The sequence below is a fragment of the Scardinius erythrophthalmus genome (genome assembly GCF_964197995.2).
Source record: "Scardinius erythrophthalmus genome assembly, chromosome: 2".
Lineage (NCBI taxonomy): Eukaryota > Metazoa > Chordata > Actinopteri > Cypriniformes > Leuciscidae > Scardinius > Scardinius erythrophthalmus.
The window spans coordinates 55,313,973-55,341,830 of record NC_138222.1 but is presented as its reverse complement, the minus strand read 5'-3'; the positions used below and the strand labels follow the sequence as shown (position 1 = coordinate 55,341,830).

At 37.7% G+C, this 27,858-nt stretch overlaps 5 protein-coding genes across 8 annotated transcripts in view; 3 read left to right on the top strand and 2 right to left on the bottom strand.

The window, feature by feature from the left end:
- Positions 1 to 13,204, top strand: part of znf638 (zinc finger protein 638) — a 34,207-nt gene extending 21,003 nt beyond the window's left edge. For both annotated transcript variants that reach the window (XM_081359774.1, XM_081359775.1), the window contains exons 3-25: positions 542 to 603; positions 715 to 753; positions 903 to 1,267; positions 1,377 to 1,597; positions 1,791 to 1,934; positions 2,718 to 2,816; positions 2,900 to 2,940; positions 3,044 to 3,360; positions 3,444 to 3,475; positions 3,581 to 3,715; positions 4,351 to 4,482; positions 5,839 to 5,880; positions 5,989 to 6,120; positions 6,249 to 6,365; positions 6,461 to 6,486; positions 6,566 to 8,495; positions 9,590 to 9,649; positions 9,730 to 10,644; positions 10,768 to 11,068; positions 12,014 to 12,328; positions 12,441 to 12,563; positions 12,721 to 12,842; positions 12,991 to 13,204. In XM_081359774.1, coding sequence (XP_081215900.1) covers positions 542 to 603; positions 715 to 753; positions 903 to 1,267; positions 1,377 to 1,597; positions 1,791 to 1,934; positions 2,718 to 2,816; positions 2,900 to 2,940; positions 3,044 to 3,360; positions 3,444 to 3,475; positions 3,581 to 3,715; positions 4,351 to 4,482; positions 5,839 to 5,880; positions 5,989 to 6,120; positions 6,249 to 6,365; positions 6,461 to 6,486; positions 6,566 to 8,495; positions 9,590 to 9,649; positions 9,730 to 10,644; positions 10,768 to 11,068; positions 12,014 to 12,328; positions 12,441 to 12,563; positions 12,721 to 12,842; positions 12,991 to 13,053 — 5,733 coding nt within the window. In that variant the 3' untranslated portion in view covers positions 13,054 to 13,204. The remainder of the gene's footprint in view (positions 1 to 541; positions 604 to 714; positions 754 to 902; positions 1,268 to 1,376; positions 1,598 to 1,790; positions 1,935 to 2,717; positions 2,817 to 2,899; positions 2,941 to 3,043; positions 3,361 to 3,443; positions 3,476 to 3,580; positions 3,716 to 4,350; positions 4,483 to 5,838; positions 5,881 to 5,988; positions 6,121 to 6,248; positions 6,366 to 6,460; positions 6,487 to 6,565; positions 8,496 to 9,589; positions 9,650 to 9,729; positions 10,645 to 10,767; positions 11,069 to 12,013; positions 12,329 to 12,440; positions 12,564 to 12,720; positions 12,843 to 12,990) is intronic.
- On the bottom strand, positions 13,096 to 18,240 carry LOC308687324 (uncharacterized protein). 2 transcript variants are annotated; one of them, XM_081359779.1, is made up of 5 exons: positions 18,036 to 18,240; positions 16,718 to 16,921; positions 15,592 to 15,692; positions 15,341 to 15,514; positions 13,096 to 14,826 (listed from the first exon to the last, which is right to left on the bottom strand). In XM_081359779.1, exons 2-5 carry the CDS (start codon positions 16,797 to 16,799, stop codon positions 14,365 to 14,367), a joined length of 819 nt encoding a protein of 272 aa, XP_081215905.1. In that variant the 5' UTR covers positions 16,800 to 16,921; positions 18,036 to 18,240; the 3' UTR covers positions 13,096 to 14,364. The 2 variants fall into 2 exon arrangements, with proteins under 2 accessions (XP_081215905.1, XP_081215904.1); XM_081359778.1 differs by lacking the exon at positions 18,036 to 18,240 and having other exon boundaries at positions 16,718 to 17,187.
- Positions 17,300 to 18,445, top strand: LOC308687325 (uncharacterized protein; the record flags this gene model as incomplete). Its single annotated transcript, XM_081359780.1, has 2 exons — positions 17,300 to 17,444; positions 18,157 to 18,445. 2 exons carry the CDS (start codon positions 17,300 to 17,302, stop codon positions 18,324 to 18,326), a joined length of 315 nt encoding a protein of 104 aa, XP_081215906.1. The 3' UTR covers positions 18,327 to 18,445.
- Positions 18,446 to 18,710: 265 nt separating this feature from the next.
- LOC308687323 (ubiquitin carboxyl-terminal hydrolase 47) lies at positions 18,711 to 22,807 on the top strand. 2 transcript variants are annotated; one of them, XM_081359776.1, is made up of 12 exons: positions 18,711 to 18,835; positions 18,989 to 19,130; positions 19,409 to 19,522; positions 19,657 to 19,781; positions 20,329 to 20,399; positions 20,535 to 20,657; positions 20,773 to 20,868; positions 21,020 to 21,148; positions 21,236 to 21,370; positions 21,466 to 21,488; positions 21,577 to 21,611; positions 21,695 to 22,807. In XM_081359776.1, the coding sequence occupies exons 2-12, from the start codon at positions 19,042 to 19,044 to the stop codon at positions 22,420 to 22,422; spliced, it is 1,668 nt and encodes a 555-aa protein (XP_081215902.1). In that variant the 5' UTR covers positions 18,711 to 18,835; positions 18,989 to 19,041; the 3' UTR covers positions 22,423 to 22,807. The 2 variants fall into 2 exon arrangements, with proteins under 2 accessions (XP_081215902.1, XP_081215903.1); XM_081359777.1 differs by having other exon boundaries at positions 18,712 to 18,835; positions 18,977 to 19,130.
- A 233-nt stretch (positions 22,808 to 23,040) lies between these two features.
- On the bottom strand, positions 23,041 to 27,487 carry LOC308679748 (E3 ubiquitin-protein ligase TRIM39-like). Its single transcript, XM_081347417.1, has 7 exons — positions 27,240 to 27,487; positions 25,835 to 26,387; positions 25,626 to 25,721; positions 25,302 to 25,517; positions 25,077 to 25,215; positions 24,938 to 24,973; positions 23,041 to 23,591 (listed from the first exon to the last, which is right to left on the bottom strand). The coding sequence occupies exons 2-7, from the start codon at positions 26,375 to 26,377 to the stop codon at positions 23,044 to 23,046; spliced, it is 1,578 nt and encodes a 525-aa protein (XP_081203543.1). The 5' UTR covers positions 26,378 to 26,387; positions 27,240 to 27,487; the 3' UTR covers positions 23,041 to 23,043.
- Between the last annotated feature and the right edge of the window lie 371 nt (positions 27,488 to 27,858).

The window sequence follows — 27,858 nt, the reverse complement described above, 5'->3', positions numbered from 1 at the left end:
AAAAAAAAAGTTGCATCTTGTCTACTCCAAGCCATTTCCAGCTTCAGAAGAAAATGAATCGGTCTGTTTTCTGGGAACCTGGGGAAGCCTGATGAAAAACCATTTTGCTGAGACCTTGTTTAAGACCTTGGACTGGCTGAAAAAATATTGTGAAGGCAGACCTGATGACTTTCCACAGTGCTGAAGACAAAAGGCAGATGGTGATCTCTGTAATACCTGAAGAACACACTTTGGACTTTTTTTTTGTTTTTTTTTTGTTTTTTTCAATGTTGAAGAAGTTTTGTCGTGACAATCATGGACCATTTTTGTTATGCACTAATGAGACTATAGTGGGTTAAACAAGCTTTATCATGTCTTACTTTTTGACCTCTGGTATTTCATTATTTTTTTTTTTTTTAAGATCTACTTACAGATCTTGGTCATCTGTTACACCAATTTTTTTTATAATCAATTGCACTGTTTAAAACACTTAATAATTAAAGCATTATTTTAAAAGCAAAGACATTGTTAAAGTATTTTTTTTGTTTTGTTTTGTTCACAGGACTGGCTTGAACATCAGAACACAAATCTTCACATTGAGAGTTGTAGGCGTCTTAGGAAACAGTGAGTGTTTTATAATTTGCTCCTATTGCTCATGTTCTCCTTTACCTAAGAATTCCATAGGGTAAATTCTCATTTAACTAACGAAAAGCCATATATTTATTTTTATTATAGATACCCTGACTGGAATGTTGAGTCTGTCTCAGTTTCAAGGTAAATCCCTACCAAAATTTTGAGCATTTAGGTCGTGAAAAAAAAAAAATTATATTATATATATTTATATTATATATATAATATTATACTTTAAGACAATTGTCCATTTAAATGGCACAAATTCACTTAAGAATGTCAATCATCCACAGACCTGAGCCCAAATCAGAACACAGCAGCTCAAAGCGGCACACCCGATCACACTCGTACTCCAGGTCCCCCAGCCCGAAGCGGCACCATGACTCTTCAAGCCGTCGTAAACGATCCCGTTCACGCTCCCGATCCCGAAGCCCTAGAAGGCACCGGCGTAGCAGAAGTCACAGCCGGTCCCCCCATAGGAAGACTCGAGGAAGTCCTTACAGACGAAGGTCCCGTAGTCCTCCATCTCAACGACCAAGGTCTCCAGTTTACAGTAGGCGCTCTCCTACACGCCGTTCGAGTCCCCGCCGGAGCAGCCCGTCCCGGCAGCAGAGATCCAGCAGTAGTGAACGACTGGCCATGAAACTCATGTCATCAGGTAAGATCACTTATTACAATGCTCTTGCAATGCAATGTATTTTATTTTATTTTTTGTGCTTTCAAATCACTTGGTGTACTACTACATGAAGTTATTTTCTTCCCCACAGCTGAGCTTTCCTCAATTACAGACAGTAATACTTTGAAGGCTGTGGTGAAGTCCTTGGCACCAGCCTTGCTGGCTGAGCTAGCAAAAAAGAAGAGCGTTTCCTCTACTTCCTCATCAAAGGGAAGCAGCGGCAGTAGTTGGAAACGTCCTTCACCACCTAAGAGAACTGAATACTCCAAGTCAAGCAGAACCTCCGTCACAAAGACCCCCAGCACTCCAAAGGTACATCTTCATACAGCAGTTACATGCAGTTGTAAATGTGCTTTTTCCTTAATTACTTTGGCTTTAAGGTCATTATATTGTCGTATTTGCTGCAGGGTCATTAGAAAACACTTTTGAAAAAAAAAAAAGATAAGAGTATCCGTGCTAAAAATATGAAATCTAATTGCTATCTTTGTTTTTGCATGATATGAAGCCTAAAGCCAGGGATGCCCCGGGCACATCATGTTTGCTGAGGCTCATTGGACTTCCTCATGGGACTACCAACAAAGAACTGTCTGATGCCATTGAACCTTTTGGCAAGATATACACTGCCATCCTCCTGAAGGCGATTCGAGAGGTAAATACATTAAACACTGCAATATTGTGAATTAATATAACAGTTTAACATAACTTTTCTATTTTAATTTATTTTAAAATGTTATTTATTCCTGTAATAGCTAAGATGAATTCTCAGCATTAGGCTTGCTGCGATAGTCGGCTGCGCACCGATTACATATACTGCGCCCTCCACCGTGGGTTTTTATTTTATTTATTTATTTATACTAATACAAATTATTTAGTTCAGTTCAGTTAGAGAACAGACTCTACCATTTAAAAACAGCACGTGCCTGGTTAATTCAGTCGAGCGAGAGTCACTGCACAGATCAGCAGCAGGAGTCAGATTTCACGTGACGAGAGTGAGGCAAGACAGCGAGATTACTGACAACATGATGGCGGAAGATTTGGTTTCAAAGCAAAATGTAAAAGTGCCTATTTGGCAATATTTTGGATTTAAACCCAATGCTAATTGGGAACCTGCAAACATTAATGAGGCAGTCTGTAAACTTTCCCTGATGAAGGTGGCAACTTCCAGAAGAAACACTTCTAATTTACACACACACACACGTTCAAGCGTACCACAGGAATGAGTCTGCCATGCTTATTCCTTTTGCTAATAACGCCATCTTATTCGTTTTGTTAATAAAAGTTCTATGTTTAATATAAGCGAGTTTTTCATTATACTGTTTTGTTGTTGTGTTTTTCATTAAGAGTAATAATGAACCCACCATTCAAGCGATTGTCATCCCCAAATTGCCACTAATTTGTGAAAGCAAACGTTTGTGATTCTTCCTCTCTTCAGGCTTCTGTATGTATGGAGAGAGAGGAGGATGCCAAAGCTCTGCTCAACTTTAAGAGCCTGTCAATTCGTGGTCAGGTCATCAGGATCTGCATGGAGAAGGTATGTTTGACTCTGTCAGGTCCACTTAGAGATGTGAACTATACCAAGCCCTGCCATTAAATCCAATCTGTGCACTTTTGTAGGATGCAAGAGATAATGATGATAGGAGAAAACCTTTTAAGAAGTAAGTTCTCATGCATGCAGTGGTTTTGCTTTTTTTTTTTTTAAGATTATATGCCTGAACATTGTACAAATGTTTCTGTGAATGTATTTGTGACTTATTATAGAAAAGAGGTGACCATGACAAAACCAACTCAGTCAGCAAAAGTGAAGGGTGCAAATCCAGTGAAGGGTGCAAATCCAGTGAAGGGTGCAAATCCAGTGAAGGGTGCAAATCCAGTGAAGGGTGCAAATCCAGTGAAGGGTGCAAATCCAGTGAAAGGTGCAAATCCAGTGAAGGTTGCAAATCCAGTGAAGGCATCTCACCCAGCTAAAGCAAAAGAGTTTCCAGGTTTCAAGACACCTCAAGTGACCAAGGCAAAACCGAACGACCCCAAAAAGATGGTACAGGCAGCTAAAGTTAAACCCACTGTTAAGGGTTCAGGTAAGTTACTGCATCTTCCTTTGTAGTTGTTCCGGTGGTCCTGTTGGACAATCTGTATAACATTTGTTTTTGTAATTTGGCAGAGACCGCAGTTGCCAAGAAGTTTGTAAAGAAGGTATGTTATTTGGTGTTCTCCCTCTAAACTGTATATACACAAACTTACAGTATATGTAATTTTTTACAAATAATAACTACTTCTACCTTCTTTCTTTGACTACAGGAAGTACCCTGGAGAAAAAATATAGTCGAGATTACGAATCTTCCAGAGGAAGGGGTTACTGAGGATGACCTCACCAATCTTGCTAAACCATATGGGTTCATTGCAACTCCTGTCATAGCAATCACTCAACAGAAGGTAATAACATTAAAGGTGCTGTATGTAATTTTTTTTGACTGTACTGAAGCATAAAAATCTAATATGTTTGCAGAGATTTAGAAAACATGCTAAGTTCAAATATGTGTTTAAAAAAAAAAAAAAACAATGCTACAGCCAGTTACTTTGCTTTGAAATGTGCGTTCCCAATAGTATTTCGACATCACTAGTTGACATTTGGTGGAAAACGCAGCATATTGCGGCCATGGAAGCTAGCAAACAAACTGGATCAGAAATCTCAAATTTGGAAGCCTTGGTATCCATCAAAAAAAAAATTGGCAATTCTTTTCCATGATGGTTAAACAATGATTTTCTGCTAAAGTTAGCTGATGTATCCATGCTACTAGAAGGGATTGATATGAGCTGGTTTATAAGTTGCGAACAATAAAAACATTCCTAAAGTATACATTAGCTGATTAACTTCCATTGTCAATGGCACTGATTCCTATTTCCTGTCTTTGTTGAATGACATACTGCAAAAATTACATAAATCCTTGATTTAAAAAATGGATGTTGTCTTTTTGTTATTATATTGTTATTAGTATTTATTAATTATATTGTTTTATATCGTATTGTATTATGTATTTTAACAGTATTTGTATGGGGGTTTTTTTTAGGCCTACCTACAGATGCCCAACACAGAAGCAGTTGAAGCAATGGTGAAGGCCTGCTCTGAGAACCCAGCTAAAGTGAAAGAGAAAGAGATAACCGTAAAGATGATGGTGCAACCTATAGACCTGAACTACACCGTGAGTGTGCACTCCATCTCTGTCTGAAATTATAAAGAGGAAAAATATTTTATAAATGTCCTAGAAACATAAAAATTGTTGGTTCTTACCCCAGTTTTATTAAAGCAACTGTAGTTTTGTGTATTTTTGCAACTTTAGAGTTGCTATACTATAGGCCCTTTCACATGCTATACATTTGACAGTGTCGAGCTCTACATTAGAAAAAAGCACTGCTGGTTTTACATCGCCTCTACTAATTGCGTTCAGAGGTAAAGGTGTTTCTTGTTGATGCGGATTTCCAATCTTGCGCAGTACCTGGACAACTCCTGTGGTTAGTGCAGTTGTCATACCTTGCAGACATTTTCGACAGGTAGAATTTGTTGAATGCATCGATGGAAGGGAGAGATGCCAACATCATTCTTCCTTTAGACAAAAAGTCAGTGCTAAAGGACTGAAACAACAATTCGGTCATATTTCAGTGAGGATTTCAGTTCATTTATTTGGGTCAGAAATCCCTTCAGTTGTCCAGGAAAAGACCTTTCAGTGGAGATAGAGGAGCAGTCAGTGGATTTAAAGAGCAATACCAAATTGCGACACCTCTATAGCTCTTGCTCTCTGCCTTTGTTGGGATTGAGTGTGATGACTGCATGTGGAGAATGACATCAGGCTTGCGCTGTCCAACATTGAACCGTGAATTGTAAGATTGCCACATAAAAGGGGAGACTTTTGGGGGGCTTTAGTTCCAAAAGTTTGAGAACCTCTGTTTAAGTCTGGAGTATTACAGAGGTTTTAACTCTGGCCCTCGAGGTCCACTTTCCTGCAGAGTTTTGCTCCAACCTTGATCGAACACACCTGGCTGTAACTTTCTTGTAAGTCTGAAGACCTTGAATAGCTTGTTGTTCAGGTGTGTTTGATTAGAGTTGGAGCTAAACCCTGCAGGAATTTGGACCACGAGGACCTGAGTTGAGAACCCCTGGACTATCACAAGCTAACGGACAGCTACCGTCAAGACCAAAAAGTTTGCAACATCATGCCCACTTTTTTTTTGTAGATTCTTCTGTCAACGTTCTCTTTGGTCTCTTAGCCTCTTTCATGATGTCTGTACTAATAATACTTCTTCATTAAAGCTACGATGGTGTGACATATTGTGTGACGTACTGCTGTAAAGCAATCCACTCTTTTCACTGAATTTCGTACCTATTCATGGATTACTTCCAGTTGCTTTAAACACTCTGTTCTCATTTAAGAACACAACACTGGCAAAATGGGCTATCTTTGTTGTCTATAAGAGAGAGTGCATTACATCTCAAGTACATTTATACTCTGGATTAATACTGGTTAGTACTGACCAACTGTTTTATCCTTTTCTTCCCAAAGGAGTCAGTTTTCAGAGTGATCATGGGCATGGAGAAATCACCTGTAAGTAAATGCTGAAGGGATAACACTTACTTAAAATAAAATGAAATAACTTGTATCATGTCTCAGACTTATTCTATAGTCAATGTTTTTTCCCCCTTCCAACCACAGGAAATCATCACATTGCCAGAACGCCTTCTCATTGTTAGTAATGTACCAAAAACACTTGTGGCAAACAAAGAAGTAGAGACCGTAATCAAACGCTATGGTAAATTCAAGAAGGTTTTGCCTCTAAATGGCAGGGTAAGAAACTCAAATTTAAACTTATTTTTACTTGCATAATATCTGCAGATCTATTTCCATTATTAAAGGAAAGTAAAAGATCTCAGCTGACTGTTGTAATATTGTTTTTAATTTTCTTTCAATCTCAGATGATTTTTGAAATGGAGAATGCTGCTATGGCTAGGGCTATTTTCATCCGCTTCCTTAAATTTCGTTGTGTAGTCCAGAACAATACCCTCAGCTTCCAACTGGCCAAACCAATCAAGGTAGTTTAGCAGGTTTTGTTAGCCATTTGTATGTGTAGCATCACTTGTTTCACAGTGGCAATTCATAACTTAACATGTTGTTATTCATTTAACAGCTGAAAAAGAAACCAGATGCAAAAGGGTAAGAGGCGAAGAACAAAATATTTAGCTTTTCTTTATACAATGATTCTGGAAATTTCTAAATAATTGTCTCCTTTTAGAACGAAGCCTCCTGGTCAATCAGCAGCAACAGAAAGTAAACCTAATACGGTCAAAGCTAAAAAGACAGTGGCTGCAGCAGCAGCTTCTGGTGCGTCTACTACATCTACTGTGCATAGTGAAGAAAAGTTGAAGTTGAAAACCCAAGTTACTGCAGCTCCCAAAGACATTGCAGTTGGAATGCCTGCTAATGTACCTACTCCTGAGATTAAAACAGAGATGGATACCCAAGCTGTTACTGAAACTGTCATGGTGACCCCGGAGACTGAATCTGTGAAAAAAGAGCATGAAGCTGGATCCTTAGTTCCCAGTGCAGAACCTGAGTCTATGAACAAGGAGCTTGAAATTGGATCCTCTGTTCCCTCTTCAGAATCTGCCGTTTCAGTTGAGTCTGGGAAAGCAAAACTTGAAGTTGAATCATCTGTTCCCTCTTCAGAATCTGCCATTTCAGCTGAGTCTGGGAAAGCAAAGCTTGACATTGAATCATCTGCTCCTGCTTCAGAATCTGCAGTTTCAGTTGAGTCTGGGAAAGCAGAGCTTGACGTTGAATCATCTGCTCCTGCTTCAGAATCTGCAGTTTCAGTTGAGTCTGGGAAAGCAGAGCTTGACGTTGAATCATCTGTTCCCTCTTCAGAATCTGCCGTTTCAGTTGAGTCTGGGAAAGCAGAGCTTGAAGTTGAATCATCTGCTCCTGCATCAGAATCTGCTGTTACAGTTGAGTCTGTGAACACAGAGAATGTAGTTGGATCCTCTGTTCCTGCTTCTGAATCTGGGAAGACAGTGCTTGAAATTACATCCTCTGTTCCTGCTTCAGAATCTTCAGTTTCAGTTGAACCTGGGAAAGCAAATCTTGAATTGGCATCCTCAGTTCCTTCAGGAGAATCCGCTGTTTCGGTGACATCTGCAAAAGCAGAGTACGAATTGGCTTCTTCAGAATCTGTTGTCTTATTTGACACAACTGATCAGACAATGACTTCACTCGCGAACAACAATCAGAATGTCCCACAGGCTGAAGATGCTCCCAAAGAATTGGTTCCTTCATCTGTGGAAGAAAGCAAAATTGACAATGATAAGCAAGACGACGACAAGAATGTTGAGTCCAAGTCAGAAATGGATATTGTCGCTTCAGCTGTTAGCAGTGAGGAAACGGCAGTAGAGGCCATGGAGACACAGAGTCCAGAAGAACCTACCAAAGGCACTGATGTCAAAGAGGAAGCATGTGGACAACAGGAGCTCAAGATCAACAACGAGGGCCAATCGAATGACTTGACAGTGACACCAACTGAATCTTTAGAGGTGGACATTAACCATGAGTCAAGTAATCAAACTGAACTTGCAGCCGTTGCATCTGACTCCTTTTCAACTTTAGATTCTGCCTCTGATCTGCCCTCCACTTCTGATCAAACTGTCAGTAATTCATCTGTCACAGTTAATTGTGCCTCAAACCTTCCCCAAACAGTGCCTGAGCCCTTACAGAACGACGACGACGACCCTCTGGACTTTCCTCCGGTTACGCAGGAAATTTTGAAGGCCCTTGAATTAGCTGTCCATCAGTGTCGCTTACAGTCTTCATTAAAACGTGCTGAAGAGGAAGCCAAACAGAAGGCGGAGATGGAGAAAAAATCTGCAGAGAAGACAACCACAAAAGGTCCATCAAGCTCAAAGAAACCAGCTCAAGCGACGAAGAAAACCACTCAAGCAGAGAACAAAAAACAGGCAGAGAAAGAGAAAAAGTCTCAGAACTCTGGGTCCAGAAGCAGGCCTGTGGACACCTCGTCCCCAGAGAAGGAGTCAGCTTCTAGGCACAGGAACAGGGGTAATTCTGAAGAAGATGGTCCTACCACCAGGCGTGGGGGATCATCCTCCCGAAGAAGTAGGCGAGAATCCAGTCCTCCATCAAAGCGATCAAGGGGGCATGATGTTGATCGCAGGGTGAGAAGGACCATATATTTTATATATATATATATATATATATATATATATATATATATATATATATATATATATATATATATATATTAGGGGTGGAGCCGAACCCGAATACGGTATTCGGAAAGGCACAAATAATGTGTTTTTTACAAATACTTATTTCGAACAAATACTTTAAAAATATTTGTATTCGGGAACAAGAAAAACTTTATATCAGAAAGCTGCGTTTCCTCATGAGACATGGCAACCGGCGGCGCTGCTGATGTAAATCCACTTGTTGATAAGAAAGGAGGAAAGAGCCACATATGGAAATATTTTGGATTAGGCTATCACGTTGTCATAAGGGGCCGTTCACATAGCGCGTTTTTTGCGCGTGCAGATTTCAAATGTAGGCGCGCGCTCGTTTTTCCAGGAGCGCCTACAGTATGTTCACGGTTGCATAGCAACGACAGACGCCGCGAGAGAACAACGCTTGTGGAAAGGAGAAAGCGGTGCGAACTGCGCTCTTCGTGATGACGAGGACGTATCAGCAAATAATTAATTGGTTTCTAGCCCTTGCATTAGCTTTAGATATATTTATGGAGATGAGAAATTAAATAAAAAGCCGTCATTATGTCATTAATATCAGTCCGTCAGAAAAGCAGTTTATTCTTGGCCGGATAACTCTTAGCAGGTTTAAAAAGCCCTTTTAAAATTAAATATGAATGCAGTTTTGAAAAAAATATTTTACATATTGCATATCCATAATTATTTTAATGGATATAATTAAAGAATACTTACACTATAACGTAAATTAGAAGTGTAACGCAAAAAAAAATTGATTTTTTACACCTATTTTGAATTTTACTCGAATACAAATACAAATACTTTCCCCCCCTCAACAAATACAAATACAGATACAAATACCAGCTGCTTTGCACACCCCTAATATATATATATATATATATATATATATATATATATATATATATATATATATATATATATATATAGCGCTAAGGCTGTTTTTACTTTGATGGTTCTGTTTCTTCAGTTGTGAAATTGCTCTGAAATGTTAATGTTTTTGCTTGATTTGTTGTTTTTGCTTTTTTTTATAGAGTCATAGCAAAAACTCACAACCCTCAAGGAGTCACTCAAAAACAAGGACAACCGAAAAGGTAAGCATCAACATTGAACACGTTTGCTGTCTAATAACTGGAAAAATAGACGTTGCTGATTAGGAATTTGTGCTTTACAGGAAAACGATGAAGAGCCTTTTCCATTTAACATTGATGAGTTTGTCACCGTTGACGAAGTAGGGGATGATGCAGAGGACACTGTGGTCTCAAACGCAGAGTCTTCAGCTAGGGACGAGGAGATTCAGGGTGAACCCGATCCCCATTCTGTCGTTTCTCCTATTGCACAGTCAAGTCAAGCTAATACACCAGAACATACTGACAAGACTATGCCTTCTGAGACAGGGGAACCTGGAGTTATTGAATGTATGGACAAAATGGACACCAAGACTGAAGAAACCACGCCAGTTGCGGAAGTGGTCGCATCTCAAAAGCCAGAAGAGCATGAGTCTCAGGAAGAGAGTGTTGATAAACTGCTGGGAACAGATGGGATGGAAACTGCCGTTGTTAAGAACGAGACAACAGAGCTTTGTACTGTAGCAGAAAGTGCTTCAGCCATGCTGGATGCCAATGTTGAAACCCTTTCAACCGTGAAAGAAAGCACTGACATTGGGGTCTTGGATGAATTTGAGCCAAGCCAGGCAGTTTCCTCCTCTCCTTCACAGACGGAAGGCTGCCCACCAACTTCTGCAGAAACTTTAGTGAAATCAGAAGATGACCAACCCAAACCGACTGAAACATCTGCCTCAGAGATGGACAGTAAAGATGAGGCGACTGTGATCTCTGAACTTCCATCCCATGATGCTTTGGTTACTCTTGATGAGGTCAGTGAGGGCGAGGAAGATTATCCTGATGAATCAATTGAGGATCAGCGTTCAAAGGCTGATGAAGTACCTGAGGGACTTTTAACAGTTGATGAGGTTGAAGAAGATGAAACGGGGGGTGAAGAATACCAGTTGGACAAAGAACTTCAAGGCCTGGTCACGTTGGATGAGATTGTTGATGAAGAGGAGGAATTTGATTCATTCAACCCTGAGGTCAGTTCTCTTTTGGTTGCCAACACTTAAATTGTATTCAAACCCATCATTAAGGCTACCTTGGTTTGGTTTAGTTCTTTCCTGTATGTTTACATGGCCTTTTTTTTTTTTTTTTTTTTTTAGACTCTTGTAACCTTGGATGAGGCCAAAGGTGACGATGAGGAGATTGAGGAATTGGAGAAAAGTGAAGCCAAGCCAACCAGTCCCAGAAGCACAACACCAATCATACCAGAGGAGCCTGTGAAATCACCAAGTCACGAAGAGGATTCATGTGACCTGGAAGAGCTCCGCAAGATGAATTTTGTAACTGTGGATGAAGTTGGGGAGGAGGAAGACGAACAACCACCTAGCGAAGAGATCAAAGAGGAGAAGCATATTAAAAAGAGACCTACAAGGGCCAAAAAGAGGGGTCGTCAGACCCCAGGTGAGTAAAAGATAGAAAGGAGTTCTATCTAATTTTTATTTAACTTTTTTCAAATACAATAACAAACATCCAACAAAACACAAATGAAGCAACAGTGACAACAAAAACCACAACAAAGAGAAAAAAAAATGAAAAAAAAAAAACAAATAAAAATTACAAATGGAGATACAATGTAAGCCAGTTAGAAAACTAACTATGAAATCAAGACGTGGTATATTTATATTAGGGCTGCACGATATGAGGAAAAGCTGCGATGTGCGATAACATTGTTTAATATTGCGATGACGATATGACTTGCGATAAATATTCAAATGTGAATGTTAGCTATAGCTAACAACAATTCCTGTATTTTTTTTTTTTTATAGACATTGTAAAATAGAATATACTGTTCCCATGTCTTAGTGCTTTAATAGGTTATTTGCGTAATAGGTCAAACGTTTATTACCTGCCTGGATTACGCGATTTAGCGCGAGTGAGTGAGCGAGGGACTGTGTGTGTGTGTGTGTGTGTGTGTGTGTGTGCGTGCGTGCGTGTGACGGCACGCGATGACTGGTCGGAAAGCAACGTGTAGTCTGACATGTTTCTTGTCCATGACACGACAAGATTTTAGGAGTCAAAATCGTGTAATCTGACACCGTGACTATCGTAACAGACACAAAATTCTTGTAATCTGAACCAGGTGTTATTCATCGTGTCAGGCTGTCTGTTGCGATGTGTTCATCGCGCGAGTTCATATCGTGATGACGATGAAAATTCGATGTATCGTTCAGCCCTAATTTATATAATTCAAAAAGGGTTTCCAGATTTTATAAAATAATTCACCCTTGTTTCTCATTGAATATGTGATCTTCTCTAAGGGTACACAGCTGCAAAGGAGGGTTTTTTTTAAGTCTAAACGGCACGTGGGTTTTGTAATCACTGTTGTCCCCTTTTTGCTCTTTGTAGTGAGGCGATCCACAAGAGGTAAAAGAGGGGCGACAAAGAGTGCTGAAGAAGAAGAGGAGCCCGAGATGAGTGCGGAGTGTGAACCAGCGGCAGCTGCTTCCATAAGCGAGAGTCCTCCTGCAGCTCTAGAATCCATGGATCTTAATGTTAACCCAGAACTGCAAACGGCTGAAACAGTTCCAGATTCATTGAGTCTGGAGCTCTCTTCAGGGTCAGAAGAGGACAGGCCTAGTGCTAAAGATGATGACAATTCTGCTAAGTCAGAAAGCGATATTGTTGGCACACCAGTCCCTAATAAAAAATCCACTATCAAAGGTATTCAGTCTCATAGACAACTATTTTACATCACATATTAATGTATTTTAGCTGGGGTTTTTTGTACCATTGCATGTTCTCACTTATACCTTTCCTTCATTTTAATTTGCAGAAGAGTCCAAGCAACGTCGGGAGACTGAGTCGATACAGGAACCCGAGGTTAAAAAGGCCCGCTCTCAATCCCCTGTGAGTGAAGACTTCACCTTGCCCCCGTTTAGCCCAGACAACCCCATTGGTAAGAGATCCACTACAAATGACACTAACATCAGCTCTAAATTATTGGCTTTCTATAACCAAAAAGGCTTTGTTTGATAATGCTGTGAACATGACTGAATCATATGCTTTATCACATCACCTCCAAGCTGAGTTTTTTTTTGTTATCTGTTTCACAGGGGTTGATTTTGTGGTGCCCAAGACAGGTTTCTTCTGCAGACTCTGCTCTTTGTTCTATGGCAATGAGGAAACTGCTAAGAAAAGTCACTGTAGTAGCCTAAGGCATTACCAGAACATGGAGGTACAAGTTACTATTTAATTTCTGAATGTTAATTGCACCTTATTTACTTATTGGGATTAAATATTATTTTAAGTGCTGCTAAAGTCCATTCTAAACACTCACATTTATTTATAGTTACCTTTTTATCCTCTTTCTCTCCCTCCTCCAGAAATACTACAAGAAGCTCAAGTCTCAGCAGACAACGTCCAGTCAAAGTTCTGCATCTGAATAGCCCCTATTAAGTTTTCTTTTTTCTTTTTTTTTTCTTCATCAAAGTTAACAGATGGGTCCAATTATTTTGTTGTAAAATTTTATTACATTTTCTTGTTTAGAATTAAGTACATTGCCTCATGCTAAATAAACACATAATCAGTTAAAACAAAGTCTCTATATGTGCTTCATTATTTTGAAATGTCTATAATATTGTGATGTCTACATTATAATGACAAATATAAGATTTTCAGAATGATCACTGGAATGCCTGATGATGTCTTAAAGGTCTCAAGACTGGTTTCAGTAATATTAAAAAAGAACTGAGACGGGTATCAAGGTCTTCTCTCGTTCCCCTGTGATTTAAGACTTCACCTTGTCCCCATTTAGCTCAGATTACCCCACTGGTAAAAGAGCTCACATCAGTGTGAGATGTACCATAATCAGCTACATTATCATGCAATCTAGAATGTACCGTTTTTATCGGTATATGTTTTGCACGCTTAATTGTTGCATTATTTAGTTGTATTGCATCTTAACTTTTATTGGTACTACATCTGAGCTGAAAAACCAGTTCATATTTTCATAGGGCCTTAAGGGAAACTCCATTCAACATTTGCCATATAATTAAATTGTTTACCTGTCTAGCATTTGAGCCATTAGATTAAGAAAATTCCAGAGAAGAAGAAAGGAATTTTGTCCTTTGAAATCTCGGCACATTTCTCAGAGAATCAAATTTCAGTATAACAGAAACCAAAACCAGTATTCCTCAGTTCCACTCAGTTTCTTTGCCAGAAGGATTTGGCAATAAAGGGAAATTCCATTTTAACTAGTAAATGTTGATAGTTGTAAATGTTTGTTATACAGTTTGTGTAGCAACCGATTTCACTCAGAAACTACTAGTAAATTATACAAAGAAATGGTAAATAACAAATTGAAAGCACAATACCGAAATAGGTTTTTGTTTTTTTGTTTTTTTTAATTTCTCCTATAATCTTTGTTTTATTTACAACTTTCAAAAACCAACATTTTTCTGCTTTTCTTTTTAGTACTGATTAAATATCCCATGGCACAATATTCATCAGCTAACTGACTTTCATATAGTAGTGCTGTTATGCCACAACAAATTTAGCTGGCCATGTGACCATTATGAACACAATCCATTTTATTCCATTTTATTTAGAGAACAAGAGCAATGGACAGAAATCTACACAAAAACACTACACCTTCACCTTACATATTTGATTTTTGCATAAAATCACAGCTTATTTATTACACACAAGAAATGGAACATTTTAATATAGCCTTTAACGTGTCATTTTGCTTGGCTTCTTCAATTGTTTTCACTTCTATTCCAGATAGGAATGGAAGTCTGCCGTGGCGCGACCCCAGCTGAACAGCCAATGAAGTAACTGCTTGTTTGTAAACATGTTTGAGTGACTTTCAGGCAGACGAAGCAGAATTCTACCCTGCAGCGATTACATATGATATTCTTGCACCCTGTTGTGTCGTGCTCAACAAGATTGCCACAAGTGGGGCAAGCCCGCATGGAGGGACAACTCACATTATTAACTTCAGGTAGTATAACATTACGACATTTTGCCAGCTTTTCGATGTCGGGATTGGTGCAGCCAGGGTTGTCACAGCGGTCAGATCGAGGGCCTGGACCTTCCCACTCTTTCATACACTGCCAGCAGAACTGATATGTCCGACCCATCTCAGCCGTGCAGATTGTGCAAATGGCACAGAGGTTGGTAATGTCTGCTCTCTCAACAAAAGTTTGACAGCCAGGACACTGAAGGTAAATAGATAAAGTTAAAGATCAAGGAATGGAAAAAGCAGCATATATATCAATGGCCATATATATCATATATAAGTCAATACCTGATTGCCTAATCCTAACCCCTCCCTCACAACTAATCCTAAACCTACCAATGCGAGGGGGGTAACAATTTGGCGGGGGTCGAAATTCGGCACAACACCTGAATATCCGAAGCTCGTGGCCCTGTTCTGAACAGGACGGGGAGCAGCAGCTCATTTGCATTTAAAGGGACACACAAAAACTGCGTGTTTGTTCACACCCAAAAAGGGGCATATTTGACAAGCTTATAAATGATCTGGGAAGTATTTAGAGCTGAAATTTTGCAGACACATTCTGGGGACACAGTAGATTTATATTACATCTTGTGAAAAGGGGCATAATATGTCACCTTTAATAAAAAAAATAATTGCATCTTTACATATATATGAATATACAAGGATGCAATTATTTTTGGATACATGCATCTGAGTGTGCACCAGTAACTCACTGTTTTGTGTTCGCAGTACTCAGCTGCAGCCAGGACAGCCATTGTCTCTTCAAAATGGCTCTGTTCCTCCTGTGTCAGTACAGCCAACCTCCGCACCTCCACATAGGGCCATTCTGCATTGCATCTTTGTACTGTGCCATCTTTAAGTGCAGGGCACAAAAACTTGTGCTGACCCTGAGAATGAAAGGCAGAAATAATTATAGATTACTGTAAGTATGTGCCTGTTAACAAGTACTCTTTATTCTAAATACCTGGTCAAGTAGACTTCGACACCACCCAGTCAGTGACTGTGGAGTGACAGCATGGCCACATGACATCTCAGCACGACGAGTCTCAGGGTCATCATCCCCGGCTGTATATACAAGTTAATTGGTGCTGAGATGGTTTGTATAAAGCTTTTTTGGATGGATGCATGTGCAGTTGCCATAATTACTGCTTAAAATCACAAGGCAATTCAGTACTATTGACAATACAAGCTTCTATATGCGAAAACCTTTGGCCATTGTTTGTGCAGGCAGTGTGCTTGGCTTCATTTCAAGAGTGAATCAACTGATTCATCATTTGATTTTTTATTATTATTTAGATTTATGAACAAAGTACATGTTTTTAAGAAGTTGACTGGATGCCACTATACCTTAATTAAACATGCAACTATGAGGTCATGATGTGACAAAGATGTAGTAGCCTACACTACAACTGTCGGAAACATTTCACGTGGAATACTCTTTCTATTTTAAAAGCAGCATAAAGACTACATTGCTCAGTATTCAGTAAATAGCATCTAGATTATGTTGCGGTAAGAGAAGCAGCTGTTATGCTATTTAACAGTTTATGGATTGAAATGGCCCAGTAGGCCTACTGTAGGCCTATACCAAAAAAAAAAAGAAAAGAAAAAAAAACCTCTGAAAAGCAAGCCTTGTGCAACATGAATAATAATATTCTGAGTAATTTAAAAAGTTGGTTTGATACCTTGGGGCCAAATAGTGTTGTAGTTTAATGGATTTACAGCAGCCTTATTGCATACATTTAAAGTTCCAAAATGATTATAAAACATGTGAAATGCTAATTCCAAAAACAGAGCCTTGTGCAATAAAAGGGATATTTTTCTGAACATTTTACTTTTAGTTTGATATCATAATGTCATAGTTAAATTGATTTATAGGGCTATTTAATATTTTATTTCTTAAAATTAGCCTTGTGCTATATTTGGATTGGTTTGGGCTGAATAAATGAGATTGCCAGAGAGTATGAAAACGAAAGCCTAGCGAATCTAACTAAACAGCCGTTGGGATTATTGAGACAAAGCGCACTTGTTTTGAGTTTCTCTCTGCCTCCTTAAAATAAATTATTTTTATATAAACAGTAGTAAATACATACTTATGTCATCCTGGCGCGTTACAAACTTCAGCGTTGTGTCATTGGGATCGTAGCGTTTTTCTTCGTGCTGTTGTTCCGTCATTTTTGGTCCAACAGTTCAAAACGGTTTAGAAATGAAACCAAGACTGATGTTGACAGAGTTTTGTTCTCTTTCCAGTTTGTCACATGGCTTTTCGACTGATGGGTTGAGATAATATAGCCTACCTGTAAAGTAGGCATGTCTGTGTTTGTGTTTGTTTTTTGCAAAGAGGCTTAATCGACTAGCCTATTATTTTAGCTTCACACAGAATGAATATTTAATCTGAACGACAAAATTAACTTCCTTAGTCACTTGAATACAGTAGCTAAAATGGAACAGCCTTGCCATGGATATTTAGGATAGCCTATCTGAGAATAATAAAATGATTTTATTATATTTCGTTTATTAGATTATCATTGCCTGTTTATAGACAGTAGCCTAGGCGTAATGTAGGGTATTTTTCTATCAGGGCGTCAACACCTTGCATAAAAACAGAAAGTGAAACTTTCACATTTTATACGGAGTCTTGCAGTAGCCTAACTTGCTTTAGGTGTTCTCCGAAAATGGGAAAGATATACCAGATCATGGTGGTTGGAATAAAGGGGGAGAAAAAAACCGTTGATGTTGCGACGACAGAGGAAGATTTCAACAAAATGACTATTTTGGCATTCAAAAAGAAAGTTGCAGAGAAATTGCCCGGTCAAGCAGGTACGATCGAATGCTAATATAAAATATATCCATTCAACTCTAGTAAAATTCAATAAGCTATGCCTTTCTTAAAAAGTTTGTGAAAGTAGGCCGTTTCCTGGTCACATAACCGGTGGTGATTTCCACATCGGCAAGAAAATGTTAGACGTTGTCTAGTAGCCTTTATTAAGCTATCCTTTTAATAAGCATGTGGAGAGAAGAGAATAAATGAATGATTCTTTTTAACAATTTAAAATCTAGATTTTAGAACAATAATAAAAAATAAAATAAAAAGCTTATATAGGCTATTATTTATTTTGCCTAAATGTTTTTAAAAAATCATATACAATCATTGCAGTTGCGCCACCTGACTTTTGCAACTAATTTGACATTGAACAGCTTCAACTTGGATGCCTGTATTAGCTTTTGCCTATGCTATCAAGTTCGTACATAGAATTTTTAAATACAAAAAATACGTTTGATAAAATAGCATCTTCCTAGTTTTCCATTGGTTGTAGTCTACCACCTGACATGGAAAGTGTATACCAACCTACCCATACTTGAAAGTAGTTTTTTTTTTTTTAAACCAGTATTTGAGAGAGATCTACAAACCTTTTTCCACAAGGATCAGTTGAGCTTATTTATAAATAGATTGGATAAAAAATTGATAAAATAAATTAAATGTAATAGCCTATACCATTCTGTAAATGTTTAACCTTTTTCATCTTATCAGGGGATGATCCATCGTCCCTGAGACTGCTGTACACAGATAAACAACTGGAGGACAACGACACGTTTCTAGACCACCAAATTAAGGATCGCTCCACCCTCTTCATGGTCTTGCGTTTACCTGGAGGTTGCATGAGAAGAATTCGAGTCTCTGCCGGAATCATCAACTTTTAGGCAGACGCAGAGACTTTTGTTGATCACTGTTATTATGAGTGTGGAATCTGTATATGCTATTGTAAATTAATTGGATTTGTCTGTCACATATCGGGGATAATGGGAGAACATTATCTGAAACAGTCTCAGGTATTTGAATCGATGAAGAAAAGTCTCTGATGACTTGTGATTGCTACTTTTATTCTTGAAGTGGTCAAATTAATAAACCAACGTTTACTTTCTTCATATTAAATGACATAATTGTAATAAAATTTGAATGCTACAAACAAAATGATTAGTTTTGAATAATTATGTCTGAATTTATGCTCAGTCTACTTGATAGTTTCTGTCGTCAACAACAAAATAGTTTTCGTACAAAAAACGAAAGTAAAACTATAACTTAGTTGCCTGGGCGAAGTTGAACGTAGCCTAATAGCCTCGCTTTGAAAGCGGTGTAAACGACAATACACTGTGCTTTGTCCTCTATGAATTTCCTTCTTGTTCCAGAAGAAAAGAAGAGTTTTAATAAGGTAAATTCTGATTATAGTTTCATTCATATTTATGTGGGATAATTCAATTCACAAGTCTATTAGTTCCTTCGTGATGAATAGTCCTACTCGTTATTGAGCATATTATGCATTTAAAATTATCCACGGAATGCGTTTAACCAGATTAACCAACAGACAACAGGTGCAAAACCGGTGAATACAGACACGTGTAAAGTCTCATAGCCTATATGAGCCAGATTAAAATGTCCGCAATCAGCATGAAGAAGCCCGGCACCCATATTACAGCCCAGAAGCGTTCACATGGATCTCATGACAGGTGGGTTGACTTCCAAAAACCTCACGACATAGCCTAGAAAATCAATATTTAAAGTAGCCTATAGAAAATCAATATTTAAAGTAGCCTAGCCTATAGCCTACCTATCGAAACATCAAGCCTAAACTTTCCGTTCATTGCGTGTGCACTTGTTCCTGTAAATATGTGAAATAACCTTAAAACACAATTTTGACATTCCGTTTTCTTATTTGAGGACACTTTGTAGAATAGCCTACATCTAGAACCCAATGAACAAATGAAATATTTACTTTTGCATTCAGGAACGAAGTCCAATACAATGGCCTGAAAAATCAAGGCGCAACCTGCTACTTAAACGCAGTATTGCAGTGTCTATTCATGACCCCAGAATTCAGAGAGACAGTGGGGACTGGGAGGTAAAATGATGAATGAATAAAGTTATTATGATTATTGTATCTACTAATTATACGATTATTTAGGCTACTAATTTCATACTTTATTTTATTGCCCTTTTCTTTAGCCTACTTTTTAATTTGTAATTTCAATTTAGACAAGAAGCTCCTGGAGATTGTGGTGAGGAAACTCTCTTGCTACAACTTCAGAAGCTGTTTACTAAGCTGTCAGAAAATGCAGCCACAACTGAAGGAATAACCAGGAGTCTTGGAATTAGACACGGTGTGTGTGTGTGTGTGTGTGTGTGTGTGTGTGTGTGTGTGTGTGTGTGTGTGTGTGTGATCCTGGATCACAAAACCAGCCACAAGTAGCACGTGTATATTTGGCAATAGCCAACAATAATTTGTATTGGTCAAAATTATTGATTTTTCTTTTATGCCAAAAATTATTAAAATATTAAGTAAAGATCATGTTCCATTAAGATATTTAGTATATTTCCTACCGTAAATATAAACATTTATTTTTGTGAGTGAATGCAGCACAATCGTGAACATAAATGGACAAATTCAAAGGTAATTTTCTCAATGTTTCGATTTTTTGGCACCCTCAGATTCCAGATTTTCAAATAGTTGTATCTCGGCCAAACATTGTCCTATCCTAACAAACCATACATCAATATCAATGGAAAGCTTATTTATTCAGCTTTCAGATGATGTATAAATCTCAATTTTAAAAAATTTACCAATGTGACTGGTTTTGTTGTCCAGGGTCACATATTTACATTAAGGTTAGAACATTGTTTTCATAATTCTTCTTTTATACCTTCAAGTTTGTGAGCAACAAGATGCAGTGGAGTATTATAGGAAGATTTTAAAAGCAGTGGGGAAACCTGCCTCTAAGGTATTTCACATAAACATAAGTCTGTTTCGGTGTGAGGGAAACAACTGAATACTGTAAGTCTCTTTTATCATCATTGATTATTTATGGTGATGCAGTTAAGAATCAGCCTATGAGAGCACAGTGCATTTGTTCCAGGTCTTTGAAGGGAAAATGAACAACATAACAAAATGTGGCCAATGTGGCAATGAAACCCCAGAACCCAGCACGTTCATCTCAATACTGCTGTCTATCGATGCCGGAAATGATAAGTATGATATGGTATGAAGACTATCATATGCAAAGTTAACGTTAGACAAATTTTTGTTGTTGTTGTTCTTGGGAGACAGTATAGCTTCCCTCTAAAACCACGTGTTTTATTTTTCTGACCCTATAGGAAAAAAGCCTGAAGACCTTCTTTGAACATTCAAAACTAGAAGAGGACGACTGGATGTATTGTGAAAGATGTGACCAAAAAACAGAAACAGAAACTGTGAGTAAATGAAAATGTGAGATTTTTCCACATCCATCACTTATTTAGATGATCAACCCATGATTACTGAACCAAGTATTTATGAGTTTCCAACTTGTGCTTAACATATGCTTTTTCATTCTTCCTGGCAATGTTCTTCCTCTTGCTGCAGTGGAGTAAAATAGATAAATATCCTACTGTTCTCACTCTGCATCTGAAGAGGTTTGACTTTGATTACATACAGATGAGATACAAGAAGAATGAATGTCGTCTGGATGTACCTCTAAGTCTACCCAAAGAGGTTTCATCAATCCATCATACCAAAAACAAAATGCTATTTAAAAGCAGTATAAAACTGTTTAAACATTTTTAACATCTTTCTCTGCAGGATAATTGGCCTATATATGAACTTTATGCCGTTATAAATCATATGGGTGGATACGGTAGTGGACACTACAATGCAATCATCAGATCTTTTGAAAATGGGATATGGTACTGTTTTGATGACTACAATGTAACACAGGTACATTTGTTTGTTTGATTAGCATTGTATCATTAGCAAATTAATATGACTCAAGACTGTTCATTTTATTCTTTAATATTGTCAACATCTTACAGACTTCAGAAGCATCACTGGAAAAGTAAGTGTTGTTCTCTCTCTTGTGAAGAATGTCAAAAAAGTATTTCATAGTATTTTGTAGTAAAAAAGTATTATTATTTTTTTGACAGTTCAAGCCTACCATACATGCTGATGTACAGAAAATGTAAGTTGAGGGGAAATACTCTCACTCCAACTTTTAAGGGAAAGAAATCTTTAAAATATTTGTTTATTTATTGTTCAAAACAGCAGCGTTGAGCCCTGGCAGCATCAAAACGGCAGCGTTGAAACATGACAGCGTCAAAACGGCAGCGTTGAACCATGACAGCATCAAAATGGCAACGTTGAACCCTGACAGCATTCACCAACCTATGAGGATCCTTCTGACAGGGCCTTCCAGAGCTGGGAAAAGTACAGTTGGCAACATCATCCTTGGTGGCAACTACTTTCCTAGCAAAAGTGGAGTGGAGACTGTGACGAAAGAGTCCATGGAAAAGACAGTAGGAAATGTCACTGTAGTGGACACTCCAAATCTCTTTTCCCTCGACAAATCGAGTTGGAACGAGGAAATGCAGAAGTGTGTTAAGTTATCCAACCCTGGCCCCAATGTAATTCTCTGGATAACACCGATATCTAAATTCAGTGAGCAACAACAAGGTCTTTTCCACACCTTCAAAAAAAGACTAGATCCAAGAACCACAAAACGTATGATGATTATCTTCACACATGGCAGAGAGCTTAAAAAACTTGGGCAACGCATTGACAGGCATATTTTGTACTGCAAAAAGCTCTGTAAAGTGGTTCGTTGTTGTCAGAACAGGTACCATGTCATTGACACTGATGGTCACAATTACACCTCAGAACTGCTTGAAAAACTCAGTGAGATGGTGACAAAGGAAGCTACTGCAATTACACAAAGGCAATTGAAGAAGAAGTGTTTAAGAAGAAATCTTAAGAAGAAGACAAAAAAATGGTGAATAATGAGAAAATTAATGCTTGAAATGTGGTGAAACATTGAATGTTCTGAATGTCCTTATGTTATCTGTTTTTTAGCCGCTATTTTGGGTGATTTTGTTACTTACATATTGATAAAAGATTCGAATTTTTCATGATGTTTCTTGTACATTGAATTTGAATTCTGACATAAAAATTTATATATCACAATTTATAACATTATAAAGCACATGTTGAAAATGTTCATTTGGATTTGAAATTAGCAAAAGCAGCAAAATAAAAGATGTTTTAACAACATTTTGTTTGATAAAAGCATCTGCTAAGTGAAAAATGTATTAAATATGTAATGAATTTGTAATCTGATTGTTACGTACAGAATATATGCTTCCAACAATGGGATTCAAATTGAAATGAACATTAGAAATATTTTTTAATTAATTCAAATTGATTATAATAAAATAGTAATAAATAACAAATAATAATAATTGATTAATGATCATTCATGGTTGCATTTAGAGTAGAAATAAAGAATGGTCATACTTGCATTGAACATCATTTAGGTCTGAAGATGTTATATACAAAGACTTATATTTGTTATATATGTTATATAAAAATTAATTTGAATATTTCTTTTAAAAGTTGATTTATTCGATTGAGTCCACAGGTGTAATGATCAGAGGAGGTGAGTTCTGCCCTTCTTCGTATTCTCCAGGACTGAAATATGGATAGAGCTTTTTAGGAAAAGTCTGTCCTGTGAAAGAGTATATATGATACCTGGCTTCAACATCATAAAAAGAGACCAGACCCTCTTGAAAATCCACAAAAACTCCCACTTTCACTGGCTTCTCTATCAAGGTGAGAGGTGTAGCGGACAGATCGTTCGCTTCATACGCATCCCTGTTCCTCAGCCATATAGTCCAATATCCATTTTCAGGGTTGAGCCCAATTTCCCCTTTTCTGTCTATGGATTCTTTTGCCACACCTAAATCCCACTCCGTCTTCCCGCTGACTTGAACTTCATAATAAAATTTCCGTGAGGAGAACCCTTTCGTTCCTAAGACACACGAGCAATGGTTAAATCTTTTTGGGGTGTCAGGAATCTTCTGTGACTTGCCTGTATTCCAGACCTCTTTCCCATTGTCAGACAACATGAGTTCAGGATGAGCTGTGTCAGGGTCAAGTGTCACATCCACTGATAAAAGATATAAGGGTTAATGTACATTTTTTGGCCAAGTCAGTATAGTTCACGTTCATTCACGTAAAACTTTATATGGTGCTGTACTACAACACATCAGTATAAAGGATCATCTTTCTTTTTTGATAGTAAATTTTACAATAGGGCCAGATTTACTAAGACTTATTTTAGGAGTTCCCATCATGGGATCATTTCATGGATTTAGTTTTATTTAATTTCTAACTTTAATTAAATTGTATTAATCAGCTCATAAACAAACCTTTATCACTAGAAAAAATGAACTAACCCATTAAACAAGAAAGTATTATGCAATTATTAAATACAATTTTGTCATTAATTACTCACCCTCATGTCGTTCTAAACCCGTAAGACTTTAGTTCATCTTCAGAACCCAAATTAAGATCTTTTTGAAGAAATCTGTGAGCTTTCTGTCCCTCTATTGACAGTTACACAACTGACACTTTGACGCTTCAAAAAGTTCATAAAGAGATCGTAAAACTAATCCATAAGAATTGAGCGGTTTAGTCCAAATTTTCTGAAGAGAATCGATTGATTTTTACGATGATTTAATTTAGGCTTTTATTCATATATAAACATTTATCAACTCACACATCGGTTATGGTAAACGGAAGCTCAAGCATGTTCACTTGACGTGCGAGAACCAAGAAACCAAAGGTTCTATATAGAACCCCACTGAACATTTTTTTCTGAGAGTGTAGAAGAAACTATGTTGTGTGATTTATTTAAAGTCCACATGAAATCAAAACTGACCATATTTACTTTGTTTGCCTAAATTGATCGTTTTGTGGTGAACAATTCATCCATGCAAGTCAATCCACCCAAAAAAATGTTTTGGCTTCGTAATCTTTAATCAAAATCTGAAAATGCCCCTCCCCTCTGCTTTGGAGGACCTTCTCTGATGACGTAGGTTTGAGGAATTGGTTTGGCCAACGCTTAACCACTCCCCTCAAACCGTTAGTCTGCTATGAGCAGAGATGGAGAGGAGGAGCGCTAGAGTAAAACCCTGCCCTCTCTTCAATATTCCTTTTCACTGGGAAATGCCTACACTGGAGAAAAGTCGTTTGCAACTTCCGGTTCACGCGGACTTTAAATACTCTCCCATAAATGTTGTTTTTGATTGAGAAACTCAAATTCATATGCACAATAACTGTGTTCACGCCTTTTCATCGCTAATTTTTCCCTGTGTAGCTTTAGTACATCCAGACAGTATCGTTTTTAACAGCAAAAGAGGGTTCATGTTGGTGCTAGCTGTTAGTAAATCTGGCTTTTAGTTTATTTTTAATGTACTAAAATGTAACTTTTAGTAATCAGATTTTCCATACCTGCATAACGTTGTATACTCCGCAGCTCTCTGCCAACTACAGTGGGAAGAACAGTGGGAAAGAACTAAATATGTGTTTCTGTCTGATTAAAGAGTGTATGATGATGTAAATATGATTGGTTACATTGGTAAATATTTACCAGTTTCTCTCATTTTCTCATCCAAGACACTCTGAAGCCGTGATATTGTCTTCCTCAGAATACGGCCATGTTCATGTGCGCTGATCTTGATGTTGTTTGAGCGCTTTGTATTTATGGCGTTGTGCAGGAGGTTAATAATCTAGAATAGATAGAGGGAAAAAACGCCCTTAAGTCAAGTGTACATGTGGCTTCATTTCTTACCATGGTTTGATGAGAAAGACTGACTTGTGTGAAATCCATAGGATTTGAGAGCTGCTCCAGTTCAGTTTGTCTTCTCTTCAGCTCCTTGATCTCTTCATCTAGTTCTCTGATGAGCTCCTCGCCTCGTCTTTCTGTTTCTTTATGCTTTTCCTCCGTGAGCTCAAGTAGCTCCGCGTTGTTTTTATCAAAGATATCCTTGAAATACTTGATGTTCTCTTCGATCTCCCTCTCTTTGGCTTGCTGAAAATAAGTACAAATTAAAACTAAATGATCTTGTGGACACTCAAACAATACAGAAGGACAGCACAGAAATAAAATCTGCTCGAGGGCAGAATCAATACCACTTACTTTGTTAAACCTTGTAGAATGTTTAATTTCTTTAATTTTCCGCAACTTGTCCTGAATTTCCTGCAGCACCGCTATCTTTTTATTCATCAGCAATTTCTGTGAAAATAAAGTAATGTAGGTTGTGGTATATCATCAGTTGGTAATGTTTCTAAAATGATTCTGTATATTTTCAGAGTTGCTGTTAATGAATGCTGAGTAATTAGCATTACCAAACTCTCCTCCTCCAAAGGGACAGTATTGTGATTCTTGTGGTCACTCTCGGTGCAGAATTGACAGATGGCTGTCTGATCATCTCTACAGTAAACATCCAGAGGTCTTTCATGATTCTTGCAAATGTATTCATCAAGATTCTTCACGGGGTTGATTAGTTTGTGTTTCATGAGTTTTTCTGCAGTTTCATGGGGCTCCAAGTGAGTCTTGCAGAAAGAAGTTCCACAGTGCAAGCATGACTTAACAGCAATCCGCATTTTCTTCTTTGGACAACTATCACAGGACACTTCAAGCTTCTCCTGGATCCTTTTTCTTTTGATGTCCTCTGCGATTTCTCTAATCGTTCTGTTTATGTTAAAATCTTTTTTTGAGTCCAATGCCGTCCCACACAGCGGGCACCTTGAGCATGTACTTTGGTCTCTGTGGGTTCTGATGCAGGCCATACAGAAGTTGTGTCCACAGGAAGTAGTTACAGGGTCAGTGAACACGTCCAGACATATTGAACATGTGCATTTTTCAGACAAACCACTGGGGGAAGCCATGACTTTACAGCTAAAATCATACACAAACACAGAAATACACAGTTAATTAATTTAGCAAACAACTAGAAACTTTAAAAACAGACTTAAAGATTTGCATGAATATCTCACAAGTTACAAATATTTTGTGAGCTCTGTACACTTCTAAAAAAAATACTTTAAGAATGGAAAAATGCTACAGTAAAAACCTGTTAATTGGTAAAATGTCCTTACCATATATTAAATAATAAAAAAATATTTTACTTTAAAAATGTAGCCCATCTCAAACAGGTTAGCATATTAGCATTACACGATTTAATGACATTTTATAGGAACTGTAAAATATATATTTTATCATCCTTTTTATGGTAAAACTTAACCACAGGTTTCCCCCCATAAATTTAACAAAACAGTGTCACAGTGCATTGATACTAACATTATCTCATTGGTCAGTGTTTAAGATTTTTCTGGATCGTTAAAATAATTATTTATTAATTGTAATTCATAGTGTTTAATTTGAAATCATCATAAAGCCATCTACCTCTAGTAATGGCGAGTCTTTTAGTGTGTGTATCAGTTTTGCCCTAGGACCTATAATCAAATTATTTATTCAATCCTGATTTTCAGGTTTGTAGAATACATACAAATCAGGAATCAAAGGCTAGCCTACATCAAAAAGGCTATGCCTATATGTAGCCTAACATATTGTGACACAGATGATGATGATAATAATAATAAAAATAACAACAACAACATTCAAGATGTTGTGTAAATCGTTTGAAAGCCCATTAATAAATTGCCTTCACAATTCAATGCAATGTAATTTACTTTCATGTAAACCTTTTCCTGTGACAAGTCAAATCAAATTCATCTCTGTTTTACTTACCCTTCAATGTTTGATTCAGTTGCTCGTCGAGCTAAACCACTTATGACAATAACACTGAGAAGTCCTGTTCGTTTACAAATCAGCTCGTTCGGACAATAGTTAAATCAACCGGTTAAAAGTAGGCCTAATCATTTGAAATAAGTAAGTTAGGCTATTTTGTTAAATGCGTACGTAAAATTATTAGATCTATATCCTCCTGAGACCCAGAAAAAAAGTTTTTTTGACTTCTCACCACTGCACATTTTGCATGTCTCCCTCACCGAACACACCTTATTCAACTTGTCAGCTCAATAGTACAGATTGCAAGACTTGAACTGGGTGTGTCTGATGAGGGGGCGACATCATGGGATACAAAATATGCAGTGGTAAGAGTCCCCTGGGGGCTGTTTTCAAGTTAAAACTTGAACTCTGAGTTGACTTACCCTGAGATGGGAAACTCTGAGTTTCGGTTACATAACAGCTGAAATGAATCAACTCTGACTGAGTTGTATGGCGTCAAATGGTGTTGCATGGCGTCATAGAATTGACTGACTCTGAGTTAAAGGGTTAGTTCGCCCAAAAATGAAAATTATGTCATTAATGACTCATGTCGTTCCAAGCCCGTAAGACCTCCGTTCAT